The sequence below is a fragment of the Peromyscus maniculatus genome, chromosome X (assembly GCF_049852395.1).
Source record: "Peromyscus maniculatus bairdii isolate BWxNUB_F1_BW_parent chromosome X, HU_Pman_BW_mat_3.1, whole genome shotgun sequence".
Lineage (NCBI taxonomy): Eukaryota > Metazoa > Chordata > Mammalia > Rodentia > Cricetidae > Peromyscus > Peromyscus maniculatus.
The window spans coordinates 19,646,019-19,667,073 of record NC_134875.1 but is presented as its reverse complement, the minus strand read 5'-3'; the positions used below and the strand labels follow the sequence as shown (position 1 = coordinate 19,667,073).

General features: G+C 41.2%; 1 protein-coding gene across 4 annotated transcripts in view; it reads left to right on the top strand.

Moving 5' to 3' along the window:
* Ints6l (integrator complex subunit 6 like) overlaps positions 1-21,055 on the top strand; it is a 56,815-nt gene that overhangs the window by 12,120 nt on the left and 23,640 nt on the right. For all 4 annotated transcript variants that reach the window (XM_042268774.2, XM_006991987.2, XM_006991985.4 and 1 more), the window contains exons 3-8: positions 10,661-10,810; positions 11,643-11,732; positions 11,962-12,145; positions 12,573-12,701; positions 15,069-15,232; positions 18,517-18,669. In XM_042268774.2, coding sequence (XP_042124708.1) covers positions 10,661-10,810; positions 11,643-11,732; positions 11,962-12,145; positions 12,573-12,701; positions 15,069-15,232; positions 18,517-18,669 — 870 coding nt within the window. The remainder of the gene's footprint in view (positions 1-10,660; positions 10,811-11,642; positions 11,733-11,961; positions 12,146-12,572; positions 12,702-15,068; positions 15,233-18,516; positions 18,670-21,055) is intronic.

Below are 21,055 nucleotides of genomic sequence, written 5' to 3'. Positions count from 1 at the left end.
ATGAACCTTCAAAGACTCTTCGTGCCTACAAGTCCAACTTTTTTGGGTTTTTAGGGCTCTCTGAGAACTGCTCCATGTGTCGGCCTATACATTTATACTTCATCATTTCTGGCCTAACACGCCGCCAGACCTGTCTCTTCTACCTGCTGAGTGTGACTCGCCACTCTGTTCACAACTCTTAGAACCTCAGTAACAAAGGAACTAGAGATCCACGAAGGCCTGGGGTGGGGGAGGGAGAGGGAAGAAAGTGAACTGAAAGTATCCCATTAAGGGTGTGACTTGAGGGGGGTGATGTGACAGAAGGTGCTTTTAAACTGCTGTTGTAATGATGAGAGGCTGCAGAGGGGCTGGGGGAGGGGCTGGAGTATGTATGACCTTTAGTGGTTTATTAGCCTGAGCCAGACCAAGATGGTTTGGTTTCAATTGGCCTGGAGTTGCCTGGAAGCACATTTGTTTAGTGAGAAGCCCCAGTCTCTGCATTTCCGTCTCCATGGAAGGGAGCCTGTATAACTAGGCAATCGGCTGTGGGATTCTTGGGACCGGGATCAAACGTTTATTCAGCCGTGGCCCTGGAAAGTAAGGAATCCCTTTGGCTTTAGTTCTCAGACAAGAATGCCAGTGAGGCACAAACCAGAGCTTCATTTTCATGACATTTCCCCAGGTATAGTAACACCGGAAATTTCGTTGTTTTTGAGACAAGGTCTCTCTGTAGCCCTGGCTGTCCTGGAACTTGCTATGTAGATCACACTGGCCTCGAACTCAGAGAGATCCATCCACCTGCCGCTGCCTCCCAAGTGCTAGGCTTAAAGGCGTGTGCCACTGTGTCCCGTGTAAACTTCATCAAAGTGATGCTTTTAAGCTATATGTTAAAAAGAGATTCAGGACCCAGGTATCTTTATATGAGACAAATGTCAAAAACTGGATTAGTACATCCTGTCTGCCAGACAAGGCTTTCCACTGCTGTGATTCCTGCAGGGTGTGCCATCTTAGGTGTGTGGGCATCGCTGGGCTGGAAGGCAGGAGACCTGGGTTTTTAACCTGAGTCTGCTGCTAATTACACCCGTGACCCCCCAGCAAGCCACTTAACCTTCTGTGGTGTCAGTTTCCTCATCTGCTAAAGGAAAGGATCAGACTGGATTATTTCCATGGTTCCTTCCTGAAAGGGGGTGGGAGAAAATTGTAGGACTAAATGGCAGGAAATGGAATAATTGAGGATTGGAATTCAAGGTGATTTAGAAATTACTTGAAGTTTCAGAAAATAGCTCCTTGGTGTGCTTAATGTGTTCCAGTGTACGCTTGTTTAAGTTGGTGAGTGGCACCCCAGTTTACACTGTTTCTGTTTGCTGCTACAAAGTTTGGTTTCCTATCAACAATCACTTCAGAATCCAGGTGGTTAAGGTTGATGGACAGACTAGTTTTCTTCTTATGTGTGGATTTTCAACAAGGAACAAATGTTACTTTTATTTTGTGCAAATCAGCTCATAATTTTTTGAGATAGTTTTGAAAAAGAATTAGTCTATTGGGAAGAGATGCTGTGTAATATTAGAACGTTGCAAATGACCATTCTGTTATGGGCAGGTGTTTTGTTGTGTTTGTATTGCTTAGTCTCATTCCTGACCAGGTGTGTTTCTCCCTGGGCCATTAATGTGAATTTTTATTATGTATATGTGCCCATAAAAATGTCTCACTGTAGCTAGGCTGGATGTCACATAATTGAATTCCTAGCAGTCAGAAGGCTAAGGCATACAGATTGTGAGTTTGAAGCTAGCCTGAGCTATGTAGTGGGACTCCTTGGAAAAAAGTCTCATATTGGTGCCAATATTGAAACAAAAGTGCATGCAATCTGCACAGTAGCTTTTAAAACTATTTATTGATTTATTTGTATGTGTGTATGTATGTGCATGTAAGTGCAGATGCCCACAGAGGTCAAAAGAGGGTGTTCGATCCTTAGGAGCTGGAGTTGCAAGTGATTGTAAGCTGCCTGATGTGCTGGGAACCAAATTCAAATCCCTCTATTTTTCTGAGGTAGGGTTTCTCTGTGTTAAAGTCCTGGCTGTTCTGGAACTCACTTTGTAGACCTGGGTGGCCTCGAACTCACAGAGATCCTCCACCTGTCTCTGCCTCCTGAGTGCTGGGATTAGGGGTGTGCACCATCACTGCCTGTTTTTTTTTCTTTTTGTCTTGTCTGAAGCACGTGGATGGATATCAGTAGTTGGACCCACAAAATGATAGCATTCTGTGTTCTCGAGCAGAGAAGTCACTTAGTGAATTAGAATGGACTTTGCACATTTTAGCGAGTTCAGGACACAGGAGCTGTCAAGAAATAACTCAAACAAAAAGGAATCCAAGAGAACTGAGCAGTCCTTAAACAAGTGTGTTGTAAGAAAGAGGTATACTAATCAAACACTAACCAAATGCACCCTTTGGCCTCCTCAAAGTGTTAGTGCCTTGAGTCAAATGCAAAAGCCAAAGGCTGCTTCTCTATGACTTTGAGGCTAGCCTCTTCTACGTAACAGGTTCCAGGCCAGCCAGGGCTATGCCTCAATGAAATAAAATAAGAAAAAAACTATGAAAAGCTTCACAAAGGAAAGCAAGTTAAATAACTCGATGTTGAGGCACTAATGTGCCACAGAGGGTGACAGAATACCATGTAAGAAGAGAGTCTTAGGAGGAGGTACACAAAGCAACAGTTACATTCTTGTTAATGGACAATGTGTGCCTCCTCCCTTCACGGGTAGGTTAGAGAAAAACAATTTAAATGGACATGTTAGTGATTTTAGCTGTCACAGTGTTCTGTTATTGGTGCATCTTCTATATAGAGACTGGAGTCCAAACAGACCTGGGTCTGTCTACAAACTCGTGTGCTTCAGAAGCTGAGGCTGGAGGACTGGCAAGAGTTTAAGATCAGCCTAGGCTAGATACTGAGTTCCAGGGCAGTTTGGGCTACAAGATGAGACCCTGCCTCAAAACAAATAAGAAGCTAAAGTTGGGGCTGGAGAGATGGCTCAGCAATTTAAGAGCACTTGTTGCTCTTGCGGAGGACCGGAGTTCAGTGCCCAGCACCCACATGGCAGCTCATGACTGTTGTAACTCTAGTTCTAGGGGATCTGACCCCCTCTTCTGGTGTCCCTGGCCACCAGGTGTGTATATGGTACCTGTACACATAAACAGGCAAAATATATACATAAGATAAAACAAATCAATTTTTTGTAAAAAAAAAAAAAGGTCTTTGAAAACCCCAAACAAACAAACCAAAACAAGCCCCCAAAGTGGGAGGTGGGTGGAAAATTGAAGAATTGGAATCCGTTTTAATGGCGAGGAGAAAATTCTTGGCACTGAATGTTTTAAGTTGCCTGAATTTGGCATAACGCTAAGGGCAGGGACCAAGAGAAAAGCCATTTGTTTTCTGGAGAGACAAGGCTGATTGGAAAAGCTGGGCATATTAGTTTTTTACGGCATTCTGTCTTACTCATCAGTTTACTGACACAGAAACAGTTCATGTTAACAAAGACGATACAATGTCAAATGGAAGAAGAAAGTAAACGGCTACAAACTACTGTTGAGATTGATTTATGGCAATTGTCTGGGTTGCTGCAGAGCAGCTTTCCCTAAGCTTATGGAGAGCAGATGGAAAAAGGAAAATTGTTTATCTTTCAACAAGAGAATTGATGGCCCCGCTATATTTAGACTCCTTGGCTTTAACTTGGGACATCTGGGGAAATACTCAGATCCGTTAATCATCTAGTTTGTAACCATCTACAAAGCAGCACAGGGTCTAGAATAGCTCTTTAGCACAGGCTTATGAAGAACAAACACTATCGGGCTGATTTCACTTTCTTTCATGCAAAACACAATGTGCGGCCTCAGGAGGGAAAGCGGCATGTATTGTCTCCCTGGTGTGGACAGCAGCCCTTGTTCCTCAGTTGCTGTGACGGGCTCGCCTCAGCTGGGATGACTTGGACTGGACTGTCAGGAGAGTGTCAGGATAGGTTGAGGAGCAAATGTGCCCCCCAAATGAGTCAGGGCAGTGGCTCAGCACTAAGTTGGGAACATTAGAAGCTCTGCTATTCCAGAGAGAGGGTCACGGCCTGCTGTGTGAGAGAACTGTAACGTGTAAGGAGCTTTTTCTCTTTGAAGAGCCACTGCTGCTATCTTTCGATAGCTAACCATACTAGAAAAATCTTAATAATCTCTTTTTCTCTTTATAAATACTCAGTTTACATACAGTCTGTAAGGGACACTTCCTACGTGGACGTTTAAGCGTAGCTGACCTAACTATCTTTATGCATTACTTTGAATGGGAATGTTAACACTGTGTTTATTAAACTTATGAATTATGCTAAGTCAAACAAGGTCACTGATATTTTGGAAAAGGATTACAAATGACCTTTAGAGACAGAGCAGAAGCGTTCAGAAAGGGCTCTAACACCACTCCCACATCCCTCCCCTTCAAGCACAGTTGATCTTCTAGCTCCTTTACTTGTTTATACTTCTGGCAAGGTTTAATGGAGGGCAGAGTTCTTCTAGTTTAAAAAACCCCTACATTAGAGAAGTAGTCTCTGGGAAATGGGATGAAGTTCAGGATGCTGAGATTTGAGGGTGGGGAGTGGGGTGATAAATGCTTTTTTTTCCTCCTCCATTTGAAGCCAGTGGAGAAATAGACACAAGAACCAGCGAGTCCCTTTGTTGTTGTTTTTTAGACAGGATCTGGCTAGCCTCCAGCTCACTGTCCTCCTGCCTCAGCCTTCCCAAGTGCAGGGATTACAAGCATCAACCATGACAGTCAGCTCAGAGTTCTAAGTAACACCTTTATTCCTGATGAAGGCTAGGCTAAGAACCCAATCTAGATGCACGATCAAAAAGAGTTTTCAGATATTACATACTGATACACTCCCTTGTTGGTCTGTTTAGGGCAAGAGCCTACCTCCTAAGTCTTACATGTCAGAGAACAAAGCAGGCAATTCAAGGGGCTTTAGCAATAGTCTGGGAAAGACAATGCTGCCTGCCTGGTCCTAAACCCAGCAGTTGGATTAGAAGGTAGAGATGACGGCAGTGAGAAGCCTCTTTAGGCTTCCCACCTCCGAGGAGAGTCTCTCTACTGCGCAGAGGTATAACTGAGATAAGTGGCTAGTGGACAGTCAGGCCGAGCTGAAAACAGAACTGAGGTCACTGAGACACAGAAAGCCCTGTGCTTTTCTGTTGATATGAAAGGATATTTTGAGTTGGCTATGCAAATTTAAAGCAGGCCTAAATTAACTTGCTTTACAAGGCAGCAGATACTTTCCTTCTGTAGGTCAGTTTTACTTACATGATTATTATAAGACATAGAATTATAGGGTAAATAAATGCTTAGATAAGAATTGTTATGGGGTGTGGAATTACAGGCTATGAAAATCAGAAGGGATGTTAGTTTTGGCTTGTTTGTTTGTTTGTTTGTTTGTTTTTATTTAAGACAGGGTCTTATTGTGTAGCCCTGGCTGGCCTGGAATTCTCTGTGTAGACCAGGCTGGCTTCAAACTCACTGCCTGTCTCTTCCTCTCAAGGGCTGGAGTTAAAGACGTGTACTATCATGCCTGGCTTGGCATTGGTTTTATAGCCCTTTTATTTACTGGATGAAGAAACAGTGCCCCAGACACTTATTCTGGACCATGCCAGGTTAGTCAGTGACAGCCAGGGCTAGATGAAGGTCATATAATTTTGAATTTACTTCCCCCACCCCCAAGTGTTCTGTACTTAGCCATCAGGGAAAACAGGCTGAGTAAAATGCAATTTGAAAACCCTACTAACCTTGAACTTAGTTACTCTAACAGAACTTGTCTATGAGGTCTCTTAGAGAATATGTGGAGGAGTATATAATGTAGTGGTTTAAATGGGAAGGAGATGCTCTAAGGTTAGGCTGGCTAGCTTCAAATCCTGGCTTAGCCTTGATGAACCTCATCTTCATCTAGAAAATGGGTATAATAATAGTACCACCCTTCTTATGCTTCTGAGGCTAAGATAAGAATGATATATAGCTACTCTACACTTTGCATATGTGAATTCCTAGTGTATAAACACTGGTAAAGATTATCTGCTATTATTCACCATAATCCTCCTGAGATACTTTGAAAACTTGACCTGTGAAGACAACGAATGCTCAATTTTGGATTTTACTCATCCCAGGTTACTCCTTTGCTCTAACCTTCCTTCTCTAGATATATCCCAGGCTAGGAATATTGTCGTCATCCCCTTTAGACCTGCCCTCTATTACCAAGTCATAACTTGTGCGTTTCATATGTTGTTCAGTTTACTCTGCCTCTGTCCTGTGGCGCTTCTGGCCCTGGTTGCCCCAAGCCTGGGTTACTATATAGTTTCTTTTTCTGACTTGCATTCTTCCTCTGGTCTGTTTTGGTTGTTGCTACCAGACTGGTCCTTCAGAGGCATTGTTTTATCTTGTTTCCCGTGGCCCTGAAATCTGTAATGACTCCATTGTCTGTTCCCTCAAAGGGCAGCCCTCATGTCTGACCTCCATGTCCCTAGCAGATCATCAGTGATTAAAAGAAATAATACAACGCCTGCCACATACAATTGAAAATAGTCAAGTAGCAACATTTAAAAAATACCCTTTGTGACGGCACTTACATTTAGTCTTAACACTTGGGAGGCTGAGACAGAAAGAACAGCAGTTTACATGGATTTTTTTTTTTTTTGGTTTTTTGAGACAGGGTTTCTCTGTGTAGTTTTGTGCCTTTCCTGGATCTCACTCTGTAGACCAGGATGGCCTTGAACTCACAGAGATCCACCTACCTCTGCCTCCCGAGTGCTGGGATTAAAGGCATGTGCCACTACCACCCGACAAGATTTTATTCTTTAATTTCATATATGTGTATCTATAGCTGGGCATGTGCATGGGAGTCCATATGCCTTCAGAAGTCAGAGGAGTACGATTTCTGTGGAGCTGGAGTTACAGGTGGTTTTGAGCCCGCCCACATGGGTATTGGAATCCAACTTGTGTCTTCTACAAAAGCAGAATGTGCTCCTAATCAGTGAGTCATTTCTCCAGCCCTTTATTAGTTTATTTTAAATGAACATGTCTCAGAGAGTATCATTTTAATATAACCAGTATAAAATAAATAGTGAGATTTTGAATTACTTGGGAGAAGAGTCTATACCCTCAAAACCTCATGTGTAGAGCTGAGGAAGTAACTCTGTGGTAGATTCCTTGCCCAGCATGTGAAGATCCCTAGGTTCTGTCCTCAACACACGAGAAGCTCCTATGTGTATTCTGTTTTTCTATCACATCTTCATTTCAACCATGCACATTTCAAATGTTCAATAGTCACATGGTGCTCTACTTGTCATCACTGTTCCTTCCACAGAAAAGAACCAAATTTCACCTCCTCCTTGTTTGTTCAAACAGAATCGAGTGATAATGTACCAAATGGCTGGACTGTTCTAGGCCGGTACGAAGGGTGAACGTGCTTTGTAAGCATAGTTCTGCAAGAATATATGGAAGTTATTATTTCACACAAGAGTAAAATGTCTTGGAAGTAGAGTCATTTGAACGAAATGCCTGGTTGGGGATACAGCTTGGTGGTATAGTGCTTGCCTCCCATGCCTGATGCCATAAGTTCAGTTCCCAGTCCAGAGAAAAGAAACTCTTCCGCATTAGGGACTAGGACTACAGCTCAGTGGTGGAGTGTGGACTTCGAGAGGAAAAGGACACATTAGCTGTCCTGAATTGAACTGTGAAAAAATATAACCTCAAGCAGTGAATGGAGAATATTAACATGTACGTTATCCTGCTGTTTCTTTATAATGGCTTTTTAGGAAGAAATTAGTTACATTAATAAGGTTTTCTAAATTTTTCAATTCTTATCTTCTAGCCTTTCTTCCTTATTGAAAATTAACTTACTTTCTTGAAATGGGATCCAGGCAGCTACCAAAAAAACCCATTGCTTTCAACACCTTGTAGCACTCAAGTATGGAATGACATTAAAATTTTTTCATATTGTCCAAGTCAATATAAAGGCTAAGAGTTGACCTAAAAACAGATGTTAGATATTTAGACCTTGAAACCATTTGTAAAATGCTTTCAAGCTATGCTATGAAAGGAAGTTTTAAGGAGTAAGTATCCTGACAAATTGATGAGTAAGACTAGTAAAAACCAGGATGCATGCATGTTTTAAAATCCCCATGAGTTGGCCCCCTCTGTCAGCTCCTCACTTAAGCCACTGTTGGCGATGGAATACAGTGCTTTGCGCATGCTAGGCAAACAGTGCCATTGTGCCACATCCCTGTTGGTTTGTTTTACTATTTTGTTTTTGTCTGACTGTTCTTGAGACAAAATTTTGGTTCGTAGATTAAGCTGGCTTCAAGCTTTCAGCCGTGCCTCAATCTCCTGAGTGCTGGGTTACAGCTGTGCACTACCATGCCTTGTGTGTATGTGCATCTATGTGTACGTATATGGGCATGTGTGTCGTGGCACACATATGCCAATAAGAGGACAATTGATGGGAGTCAGTTCTCTTTTGCTACTCTTACAGGTCGTGGGGATGGAGCTCACGCTGTGTGACTTGATGGCAAACACTTCTACTCTCTGAGCCATCTTGCTCCCTCCTTTTGAGATAGAGTCCAGGCTTGCCTTGAATTTCATTTGTCATTCATAGGTTTCCCCAAGCTAGAAACTCAAATCTGATGCATGCCCCCTTTTCCCTCATGCATCCCACTAAATTAGGTGCTGAATCCGTACAGTAACTCCACCTCTTCGAGTACTTCCTTAGTCTGCAATCACCTCTCCTCCTTGCCACCCTCATTCAGGCTTTTGCCCTGGCTCAGGCTTTCGTCACTTTTCTCTTGGCTACTGCAACAGTCTCCAAACCAGTTTTCCTGCCTCAAGCTTCAGTCTTCCCTCCACCCCTCAATTTAGTCTCCAGCTCCTAGCAGAACGATCTTGCTAAAATGCAGATCTGATCACACCACTCCCCTAATTAAAAAGAACACTGAGTTCTTCCCAGGGCTGCAGATACAATCCAAACTACTGAGTGTGCTGTACAAAGCACTTAATAGTCAGAGCCCAAATTATCCCATTAGCCTAGCCTTCTGCCATATATCCAGAGCAATAATAATATTATTAGTGGTTCTCCAGTAAGGTTCATCCTTTTAGGAACTGTTCTCTTCTTTTGATGGTCCTTGCTACTTCTCACATCAATAAGACATGTCATCTTCAGGCTTGTTCTAATGTCCCTTCTTCCTTCACATTGTGGCCATTTGTTCTTTTATTCTCTGTGTCTTATTGTGCTTTGAGAGAGGAGGAGACTAGAAACAGTGTTTGCTGTAGTTGGATTGATAATGGGCATTATGACTTTAGCTAAATATTACATACAAATTACTAAGTTCATCTCTGTATTACTTCCTCTTTCTGCCTCCAGCTGTAGTGCTCTGGTTGGTGTACCTTCAGTGTTCAGCTTATCATGCTTGTCCTCATGGTCCTCCAGGCTCAAGTGGCTGACACGCAGTCTTCTATGTTGCCAAGCTGTGCCATGTGCATTCACCTTTGCTAACACACTGCTTTGTGACATACTGAGAGCTGCCATCGTCTTCTTTTGGCTTCTCTTCTTGTATCTCACCGTTGCTTTGTTTTTATAGTCACCACTGACCAGGCAGTATGATCCTTTCCTTCCTCCAATTCTGCAGACTAATCACAGCAACAGTTGGCTGTTGACCTTGAATTTTGGCTCTTTGCTGCGATTTGTAGCTTCCAGGGGTGCTTAGAAGCTGTAGTTCATTGCAAAAACTTTTCTTTTTCTTCTTATTCTACATTTGGGATTTTGTGAATCTTTAATAGTGCCAACAGGATTGTCTCCAAATAAATACGGCTCTGCTCTATTTGTTTATCTATCTATCTATCTATCTATCTATCTATCTATCTATCTATCTATCTATCTATCTATTTATTGGTAGCCATGTGTATTTATGTGTGCCTGCTTGTCTGTATATTTGCCACACATGTGTACAGGTGCCCCCCCCCCAAACCAGAAGAGGATGCTGGTCTCTAGGAACTGGAGTTATAACTAGTTGTGAGCTACCCAGTATATGTGCTGGGACCCAAACCAGAGTCCTCTGCAAGAGCAGCAGGTGCTCTTAACCATGGAGCCGTCTTTCTAGCTGCTTTATGTGTATAATTCTGTATTGTCATTTAAAAGTGAAACTCCTGGACAAGAAGATTATTAGTTATCAAAATTCATGTAGCTCAGACACTCAATAACCTCTCCCCCTTCTATCAAGGACAGTGCATCTACAAAATAATTGCTTTTTACTCTCCCCTGACTCCATGCTCATCTGCTCACTGCCACTGCTAAGATGAGGGAATTGGTGTGTATGAGTAGATTTAGTTGAGCCTGAATATAGATTACCTTCTTGAAACAAAGCCCTCCTGCTTGCAATACTGAATGAATGTTTTGTTTGCTTGAGTTCTTTGCCTTTGATCGTTAAAGCTAGTAGAACTTTTGGAAAGTGACTGCTTGTTTGGTTCCACTTGAGCAGTCAAGATCTAGAATGGAATTAGTTTAAAGAGGGATTAATTTGTCAGAGGCTTGGTACTGTGTTATTTAGTGCTTATTTGTGCTCTATCTTAATCATTGTATAATTGAGAATTTCTTTGTCAATGTTTGGTTTTCAGGCTGGTTGGAAGGAAAATCACGCCACATTCATGAGCGAGCTGAAAAATCTTCAGGCTTCTGGACTGACTACTCTTGGTCAGGCTCTAAGATCCTCATTTGATTTGTTAAATCTCAACAGATTAATATCTGGAATAGACAATTATGGACAGGTAATGATTTTTGAGTGAGTACAGCTAATTTATTTTGATGATTTAGGGTAAGAGTGCAAAATTAGGCAAGACTTGTGCTACCTGAACTATCAACCAAAAGGAGGCTCATGCAGCTTGTAGATGCACATTTCATAAAAATCACAAAGCAAACCCAAATGTTTGGTTCTTCGTTTTGTTTTGGTTGTTGTTGTTTTGTTTTGTTTTGTTTTTCCCTGGCTGTCCTGGAACTCGATCTGTAGACCAGGCTGGCCTCAAACTCACAGAGATCTGCCTGGCTCTGCCTCCCGAGTGCTGGGATTAAAGGTGTGTGCCACCACCACCCGGTCAACTCTTTTGGTTCTTAAACATCAGTTCATCTATGGATTATACACTAAATAAAATGTCTTGTCATTTGATCTCAGAAATCTGAGAATATGATGAATAAGGTGCTGCAAAATGTTGGAAGAAGGCAGTGGGAGGGAAATCTTCTGTGTCCCTCCTTCTTCCCCCGCCCCCAGTCTAATAAAAGACTTGGAAAGCTCCAGATAAAAGAGGAGGCCAGAGAAGCACGTGCTGCTGCCGCCACCATTGTTCCTTTCTCTCCTAAATGCTCTGCTCAGAATCCCCAGACACATTGTCCGCGCTGCAGAGCACGTGCCCCAGGTGTCCCTTAACCTGTGCCAGGATTTTATCTCAGGTGAATGGGTTCATGAGTACGGATGAACTTTTATTTCTTATTTATCATGGAAAATTTTATCATGCTTGAGGGATCATCATTGGCAAGGCAAATGTAGAAGTTTAAGTAAAATCATATTGCTTTACTCAGCTCTAATGCTTTTTAAATATATTTTAGGGGAGAAATCCGTTTTTTTTAGAGCCATCTATTTTAATTACCATCACAGATGGAAACAAGTTAACAAGTACTGCTAGCGTTCAAGAAGAGGTGAGATATATTTTTTTTTAATTTCATTTAAATAGCAGAGAACATGTAGCTATTTCTGTGGGAGGCATGTATTTCCAGTTAAGAATACAGTTTGCACAAATCTCTATTGGTAATCCTTAAGAGATGGCTTAATTCTGTTGAGTTCCATGAAAGTGCAGTGAACCATTGAACTCTTTCTTCTTTTTATATGGGTTGTTATGATGAACCTTTTCAAATTTTGCCTTATCAGCTTCATCTTCCTTTGAATTCTCCTCTGCCTGGAAGTGAACTAACCAAAGAACCTTTTCGTTGGGATCAAAGGTTATTTGCCCTGGTGTTGCGTTTGCCTGGAGTGGCTTCTACCGAACCAGAGCAACTAGGGAGTGTGCCAACTGATGAATCGGCCATCACACAGATGTGTGAAGTCACAGGAGGTACTACTGTTCTTTCAGGTTTCTGCAGGAAGAATTTGGGATGGGAGAGTATAGGTCTTTTTTGTTTGTTTGTTTTGGTTTTTTTGAGACAGGGTTTCTCTGTGTAGCTTTGCGCCTTTCCTGGAACTCGCTTTGGAGACCAGGCTGGCCTTGAACTCACAGAGATCTGCCTGCCTCTGCCTCCCGAGTGCCGGTATTAAAGGTGTGCACCACCACCGCCTGGCTGAGTATAGTTCTTATTAAGAGCTGTAGCTAGCCTTTGGGTGCTTGCCTTCAAAATCTGTGAATTCTGCTGCTTAAGGTCATTGTTCATACCACATCCCTGCTAATATAGTTATGACGGTTCTAAAGGCTTTCAAATACTTGTATTATGAACCAGGATTTGATTTGATGAAACTTATGCTCTTTATTTTTCTCTCTGGCATAGGTCGTTCCTACTGTGTAAGAACACAAAGAATGTTGAATCAGTGTTTAGAATCACTAGTTCAAAAAGTGCAGAGTGGTGTAGTTATTAATTTTGAAAAAACAGGACCAGATCCGCTTCCTGTTGGAGAAGGTACAGTAATCATTTTCTAAGCTAAAACATTTTTTACCATAATATAGTGTGAGGGAGAATGATCTAAGATTGAAAAGACATTAAACATGTGGCGGTAGAATCCAGTATCCATGTGCATCCCATTCATCACGAACATCCATCCAAACACTGAAGTATGATTGATCACTGCCCATGCATGTGTTAGGTGGTCAAATTCTAGCAACGTTCATTTCATGTCAAACATTTTCCTAAGGAAATTACTTTTTCTGACCTTAGTTTTTGGCTAAAACTGATTAATTCATCTCTCTGCTCCCCAAATTTTAGATATCTACTATGGTATGGTACTTGAGTAGTGATCTGATTTGGCACTTGTGATCACCAAATATGCTAAATTATCCTTCTGAAATCTCTGTTAATTACCACCCCATAGCAAGAGTGTGAATGTTTATTCAGGAACTTACAGTATTCTGTGAGGTTGTATATTGGTATTTTCTCCACCATTCTTTAACTGCAGAATGTTTTCTCTTCAAATGAGATCTTATAGAAAATTTGACATCTAAAAATATAGAAGCATTGGCTAATTTTTGCATAAGGAAGTTAAGCCATAGTGAAGCTCCAGATGGTGTGTCAAATGGATGTTTCTGAATGGGTTTCAGAAGGATCAGGGGAACTAAATTATACCACAGTGATACAGTACAGGACTTCCTTAAAGCCCTGTTCTTTGTTATGGCTTCTCCATTCTCTCAGCATGGGTATGCGCACGTACCACACACACACAGAGAGAGAGAGAGAGAGAGAGAGAGAGAGAGAGAGAGAGAGAGAGAGAGAGAGAGAGAGAAGAGAAGAGAAGAGAAGAGAAGAGAAGAGAAGAGAAGAGAAGAGAAGAGAAGAGAAGAGAAGAGAAGAGAAGAGAGAAGAGAGACCGAGAGACTGAGATTTCATTATTACCATGCATGGTGTTTTGTTTGATTTGATTCCCTTGGGTAAGGCCAAAGGGATCCACTATACATGGCAGAAAGTAGCACAGTTTTGTCTAGCACAATGGATCTTGTGTTTCTTGACTTGTTTTACTCTTTAGTTCTTATATTCCTTTGAGAAATTGTTGGAAAATACAGATTTCTTTCCTTGGAGAAAAAGACTTAAGTCACACAATACAGTTTTATGTGTACTTTCAGGAGTTTCTTGGATTCCTAAGTTAAGAATGTCTGCCAAAGAACACTGGGGCCTCACAGCATATTTTGAATCACCCATATAGGGAAGGGTGTGCTGTAGTGTTGGCAACTGACTGCCCAGCCCATAATTTTGTGTTTACCACCTTAACATGAACGAGAAACTCAGATTGAAATACTAGTTGCATCTGCTGTCTCATAAGTAGCTCAGATTTCCTTTCTAGCTCCATTTTTTCCCTCTTTGTCCAGAGTTCTGTAGTCTCAAAGAATCTGATAAAAATAATAATACTTTGCTCGGAAAGATGGGCATCCCCAGCATTGTGTGCCCAACTGTAGAGGGATCCTCACATGTATTTCTATGTTTTTCCTAGAGCCTGGTGAACGCCTGTAAAATCTCCTAACCTGAAGTAATTACTTGTTTAAAGTAATGCCAAAATAAATAAATCAAGTCTTCTGTAATAAGGAAAATAACATCCAAATAACTAAAATGGCCTTCTTAATTATAATTTAGACTAGTAAATCATGTCATAAAGGGTTTTTTGTTTTTGTTTAGGGAGGCAAAAGAAATAAGCTAATTTAAATAATTAAAATGAGTTAATGGTATATTACTATGCATTATATGTGGCCAGATTACATAGAATTTTAATGGTGTATGGAGAAAATGGGGTGAATTTTCCACAACAGTCTTGAGCTGTTGGCTTTTTATTCCCCACCCCTATGTATACATAGAATATGCCACCAACATACTCCCAATTATCAAGAAAATTTAGAAAGCTTGTGTTTTGTTTTGGGCGTCACTGGGTGTAGAGCAAAAATGTAAATGGAATTTATGATCTATTTTGCCAGCTCCCAAAAATGTAAAGACTATACCAGGGAAGAAATGATTTCATTTGCCTAACTGGGTAAATGAATCCTTGAAAACTGACCATTGTGTTGTGACGCGCTTCACTTCTGTGCCCGAGTCTCCTAAAATGTGAAAGGAGTTTTGCACTAGTTTTCCACACATCTTCCTCTTCTCACAGTACATTAAGAATAGTGGGAGGCATTGAGTTAAAGGACAAATTAGATTCAAATTGTCTCGAAAGAGAGAACACAAAATCCTTGGACTGCCACTGCCTTTTCCTCCTTTCATATTTTTAGTTTTAGTTTGTCCTTTGTGTACAAGAAGATAAATAACAGTCAAAAGCAGTCCCGCCTTTGTCACGTATTTCTCTCGTAGATGGACTGATGGATTTGTGTAGGCCGAGCAACTCATTTGGTGCTCAGCCCTGGCACAGTTGTCATAAACTCATCTATGTGCGACCTAATTCTAAAACTGGTGTTCCTGTTGGACATTGGCCAATTCCAGAATCGTTTTGGCCAGAACAGAATTTATCTTCACTAGTAAGTATTATAAATGAAAAGAGTAAACACTGATCTGGGTTTTTAATTAGATGACAGTGAAGCTTTTAAAATAACTTGAGGCTTTTAAGCTGTGCCACAGGCTAGTAGACCCCCTTCTTTTTTGGCTTCCATCTTTTATTGAAAGGCTAGTTCTATGCCTTAAAGCATAGGAAGAGAAGAGCCTTTATTTGATCGTACTTGTTAGTCTTATGTGCTGTTGCCTTTGCCGTGTGGATATTAAAGCATTGCTTTTAGTTAATTTTTTTTTACATTTATTTAGTGTGTGTGTAACCAAAGTTTGAAATATTTTTATTTCTTTTCATATTTTATATAGGAACTTATTTTGAATATGGCTATTTTGATGCATTTGAAAGCAAATTAAGAGAGCATTGTTTTAATGTTTTCTCCCTCCTAAAAGATCCATTTTTCCAAGTAACATTTACATTCATTCATTATTTATTTATGTGTTGTTTGCTTTTTTTGTTTTGTTGTTTTTTTCGTGGCAATATTGGCAGGTGAACCTAGGGCCTCACACATTCTAGGCAGCTACAGCCGCTCTATGTAATATGTCATTATTTTTACTGTGGACAATAAAATGGGAAAATAATGGGAGGCTGGTTATGCAGAAAACATTGCATTAAGGCATGAAAAGATAAAACTGAGCAGTTGGCGGCTGCTCTCAAGGATGGAAGTAGGAGAAAAATGTAAACAAACAGCTGTCTCTGTCCTTGAAGCGAAGAGCAGATAAAAATTTGTGCAGTTCTCCTTCGATACACTTTCACGGCTACTCGGCCTTTCCTCCCAGTTGCCTTTTTTTTTTTTTTTTTTTTTTTTGGTTTTTCGAGACAGGGTTTCTCTATGTAGCTTTGCGCCTGTCCTGGAGCTCACTTGGTAGCCCAGGCTGGCCTCGAACTCACAGAAATCCGCCTGCCTCTGCCTCCCAAGTGCTGGGATTAAAGGCGTGCGCCATCACTGCCCGGCCCCAGTTGCCTTGTAGTATTCGTTTTTCAAAGCCGGCTCGGGAAGTGTCGGGCTTCCTCACGGCGTTCTCATACATGCTTCATCTGGGCTGAGTCTCCCTCTGCTCCCTTCAGCATCCCTTTGCCCTTTCCCCACGTCAGCCTTTTGCCCCAGCCTTCCCCCTTCAATGTGAATAGCCCATGTGTCCTGTTGCCTTCTCCACCTCACTTCTTTAAGGCCTCTTTTTCCCCATCTGATGAGCCCCTGGCCTTTACCTACCCTTTCTCCCATCTAGTTATACATATTTAAGCATTATAAACTAGAATCCACATGTGAGAGAGGACATATGTCTTCCTGAGCCAGAGTTATCTTGCTTAATAAAGTGTTTATCAGTTGTACCCATTATCCTACAAATTTGACAGATTCATTTTTATTTATTTATTTATTTATTTTGCTTTTTGTCTTTTTTTTTTCCGGAGTGGAGGACCAAACCCAGGACCTTGTGCTTGCTAGGCAAACGCTCTGCCTCTGAGCTAAATCCCCAGCTCCTTTGCCAAATTCATTTTATGGCTGAAATTCCATTATGTATCTGTCTGTTTTCATCATTTATTCATCCATTGATAGACATCTGTGTTGATTCTGTGTTTTTAATCAAGGCACTTCTGTTTCATGTGGATTCACATTTTTTTGTTTAAGATGGGCTCTCACATTGTAGCCCAGGCTGGCTTTGAACTTACTCACAGTCCTTCTTACTCGGCTTCCCAAGTACCTATAATCATACCCTGGTGAGCCATTTACTTTTCAATGATTCTAATTATGCATTGCTTAAAAAGTTATCTCTAAGCAAAGGTTTGTCTTTTGGTATCTGCATTTGGTAGAAGAGGGTTGGATGCTATAGCTACTCTTAGTACCAGATGAAATGGCTTTTCTCAGGGGTAGTGTTTAGGAAAATAGGAGGTTGTAGGAAACATACTCTGTTTCCTATCCTCCAGGAAAGAAAGCCTGAGTAGTTCATGTGTGGTCTGGGGCTAGGGATGGGGAATACAAACATATCATTGCTCCTCTACTTGCCAGATTCAGGTTAATTTGTATTTTAGGTTCTAGAAATTTCCACAGTGAACTGCATTTTCTCCCAGGCTACCAGTTTGGGTACTTATATTTGCAGGAGTAGTCATGGAAGGCTCAATGAACAAGACACCTTTTAGCCCCATTCTGTGGGTGAGGGAAAATACTCCTCTTCTCTCCCCCAGGGATCCAGGGTGGCAAACCGGTCAGCTCATAGCTCCTTCAAACCCCTTTGGTAAATTTATTTCATTATTACTAGCTATGGGGTTTCACTCAGGTGTTTACCTTTTTTTTTTTTTTTTTTTTTTAGATACACAGATCTAAGAAATCAGAAACATTTCACAAACTGATTAAACCTGAAATAAGGGAAAGCTGGAATGACGGAAATTCCAGTAATTTATACACAGTTTGCCCTAACATTCCCCCACCTGTAGAAGATCACTGGAGAGTCGTTTTTGTCAATTCTCAAGCATCTTATAAGTTTATAAATGACAAAGCTCAATGCATGTGTTTCCACTTTTCATAAAGGAAGCCAAGCCATTTCCATCATGTTTCTATTGCCCCCCACCCCATGTGTCTCAGCCCTGGGTGTCCTCCCCTCTCTCTGTGGTGGTCTCTAGTTATACAAAGCTGCTGATCAAATTGCTTCTCCTTTGCTCTATTATGGTGCCCCAAACACATAGGCCTTTGAAGTTTCACCCAAAGCACCCTCAGTTTCAGCTGTTCAAAGCAAAGACGGGGGTATGAGCAGTGCTATAAGAAGATTCCTTTGAGCCCCTGAAGTTGTGACCAGATCATTATCATTGTGTATCTTGCCCTTCCATACCTTTGCTATTTTTCCTTTTGCTTCTTAGTAGCTTGAGCTCATTAGAAAAGCTTCTCCTTGTTCAGTGGTATCACAGTTATCTAACCTCATGCTACAGAAGACTGACACTCATCGAATGCTTAAGGGTCACAAAATGGATTTGAGAGTGAGTTCATCCTATGGCTCTTAAGAGTTACTTTAACATAATTAATAGTTTTTATTTCACTGAAATTCTAGCACTACATTTCCTTATCTTCCATCTTCCCAATCCTAAGAAGAGGTTAGAGGTGAAGGACTTGAGTCACCACTGCCATGGTGATTCTTAAAGTCCTAGAAACTCTTCAAATACTAATCGGTATCTAGTGATTGTTTGACAAAAATGTAACAGGGCTTTCAGAATGGTTAGAATTGTGAGCTTGCTTGATATCCAATTGTATTTCCTCTTTTTTTTAAGCCTCCACGAACGTCTCATCCTGTTGTGAGGTTTTCCTGTGTCGACTGTGAACCAATGGTTATAGATAAACTGCCCTTTGACAAATATGAACTTGAACCTTCTCCCTTAACTCAGTACATCTTGGAAAGAAAATCTCCTCATACTTGCTGGCAGGTATCTATCTTTACCTAGTAGCCAAATGTCTATAATCATTCTGGGACCTGGGAATTGGTTATAAATTGGGGGTCTAGAGAGATAGCTCAGTGGTTAAGAATGCATACTGGCCAGGCGTGGTAGCCCACACATTTAGTCTCATTACTTGGAAGTCAGAGGCAGATGGATCCCTGAGTTTGAGGCCAGCCTGGTTTACAGAGTGAGTTCCAGGACAACCAGGACTACATAGAGAAACCCCGTCTCAAAAAACCAAAACAAAGGAAAATGCACACTAACTTTACAGAGACTCTAAGTTCAGTTCCATTATTCACATCAGGTGGCTCACAACTTCCTGCAATTCCAGCTCCAAATGATCTGATGCCATCTTTCTGGCCCCTGTGGACACCACACACATGCACATACCCTACGCACATATACACATAATTAAAAACAAAAATATGGGTATGGTGAGATGGCTCAGCGGTTAACTTAATGCTCCTGGGAGGATCCAGGTTCAGTTCTCAGCAGCCATGTGGCATGTGGCATGCATCAGCGCACAGCTGTCTCTAACTCCAGTTCCAGGCATCTGAGGCCCTCTTCTGGCCCCCATGAGCACCAGGCATGCATGTAGTGTACAAACATACATACAGGCAAAACACTAATACATAAAATACAAATATATACATCTTTAAAAAATGAAAACTTTAAAATCTTTTCAAAAATTACTTCAAAATATTTCAAATTTCATAATAATTACACTGCATTTTTAAATGCTATCAAATAAACAATGTAGCCAAGAAAATAAACTTAGAAAAGTAGGAAACATTAATGTACTGTACATTGCCATTTGTGGAAGTAGGATCTGATGAAACCACGCATTTGAGGATTTGGGGTTGGGTAGACCCGTAAGAACGGGTCTGTTCCCCAGGCTAAGAACATTAAACTACAGGGTGTGATTCCATTCAGGTATGAGCAAGACTCTCAGCCCTTATTTTGAACTTGACAAATGAGAAGTCCTGCATATTTGGGGCCGAGAACCAGAAACTCTGAAATTACCTTTTCTATGAGTATAATGCAGTAAAACTATAGTTACTATAGCCCCACTGACTGGGATTTGACTTAGATGAGGCAAGTGGAGAGACACCATTCTCTCGTGCTTCTGAGGGCTGTGCTGCAGTAGGAAAGACCTGCTCATTGCTTAATAGAGTTGCCTGTGGAGTTTGCCTTGTAAAATTCTAGACTTGACAGTCATAGCTTTTTTATTTGGATACAAAAAAAGTCCTACATTATAAAGATGTCCGTTCTATTATTGAACTATGGGACCACATACCAGCCAGTAATTTTTAGGTTCTGTTGACACAGGAGATACTTTCAGACACTCATCTGTTCTGTTCTAAAATGTGAGATCACTGATACACAGCATCTATAAGCTACTTTAATTCTCTCAAGATGCTAAGGCTAGCTCAAAAGAAAAGGAACAAGCTTGAAGTAAAGATATAAAGGGGTAAAAAACAAAATTTCAAAACTACAGGTGGTACTGGCATATGTCTTTAATCCCAGCACTCCAGAAGCAGAGGCAGGCGACTGAGTTCAAGGCCAGCCTGGTCTACAGAGCAAGTTCTCGGACAGTTAGGACTGTTACACAGAGAAACCCTTGTTCAGAAAGAAATTTTAAAAAACATTTCAGAACTACAGTATTGAACAGAAGCCAAACAAAAAAGATTACATACTGTATACTTGTACTTTTCTATATTCTGACAGCTAAACTTAACTTACTGTGTCCGAAGTCAGAATCATATTTCCTCCTGAGGGCTGCAGGGTAGTGGCCAGAAACGGACACAGCTGGCTTTCTTGTAGTGGAAACAACACCTAGGTCAAGAAACAGAAAAGGACGGGCAACTCCCTCCTGTCCTTTTTCTGGAATATTCGCCATCTGCTTGTTTACCCCTAAATTCTAGAAATGTGGACAATAGAAAATTAACTTCTTCTTTTGAATAGTTTGGTTTGGGTAGGGAGTTTGAATTTCTACAACAAAATTAAATAAAATTACAAATCACACCTTTTCTCTTAAGTAAACTTTCATTCTATATAGCATATTCCTTCTAAATCTTCTCCAAAGAAACGGAAGACATCTGTCCCTCTTCTCCACAGCTTCTCAAATGCCATGCATAGTCTTTGTCCTGACCTTCTACGAATTTGAGCTGGTTGATTGGTGGGACTGACAAAGAATGGAGCCGGGCCGAGGAAATCTCAAAACTTGAGTAGAGAAGGTGTTCTAACAGAGCCGGGAGAAGGCTCAGGCAGTGGAGAGCTTGGCCCGCCTTGACGAGACGAGCACTGCGTTCAAGGCCAGGGCTCGCTGTGTTTTAAAGAGCCCGTCAAGGACCTGTAGCTGTAACTCCAGCAT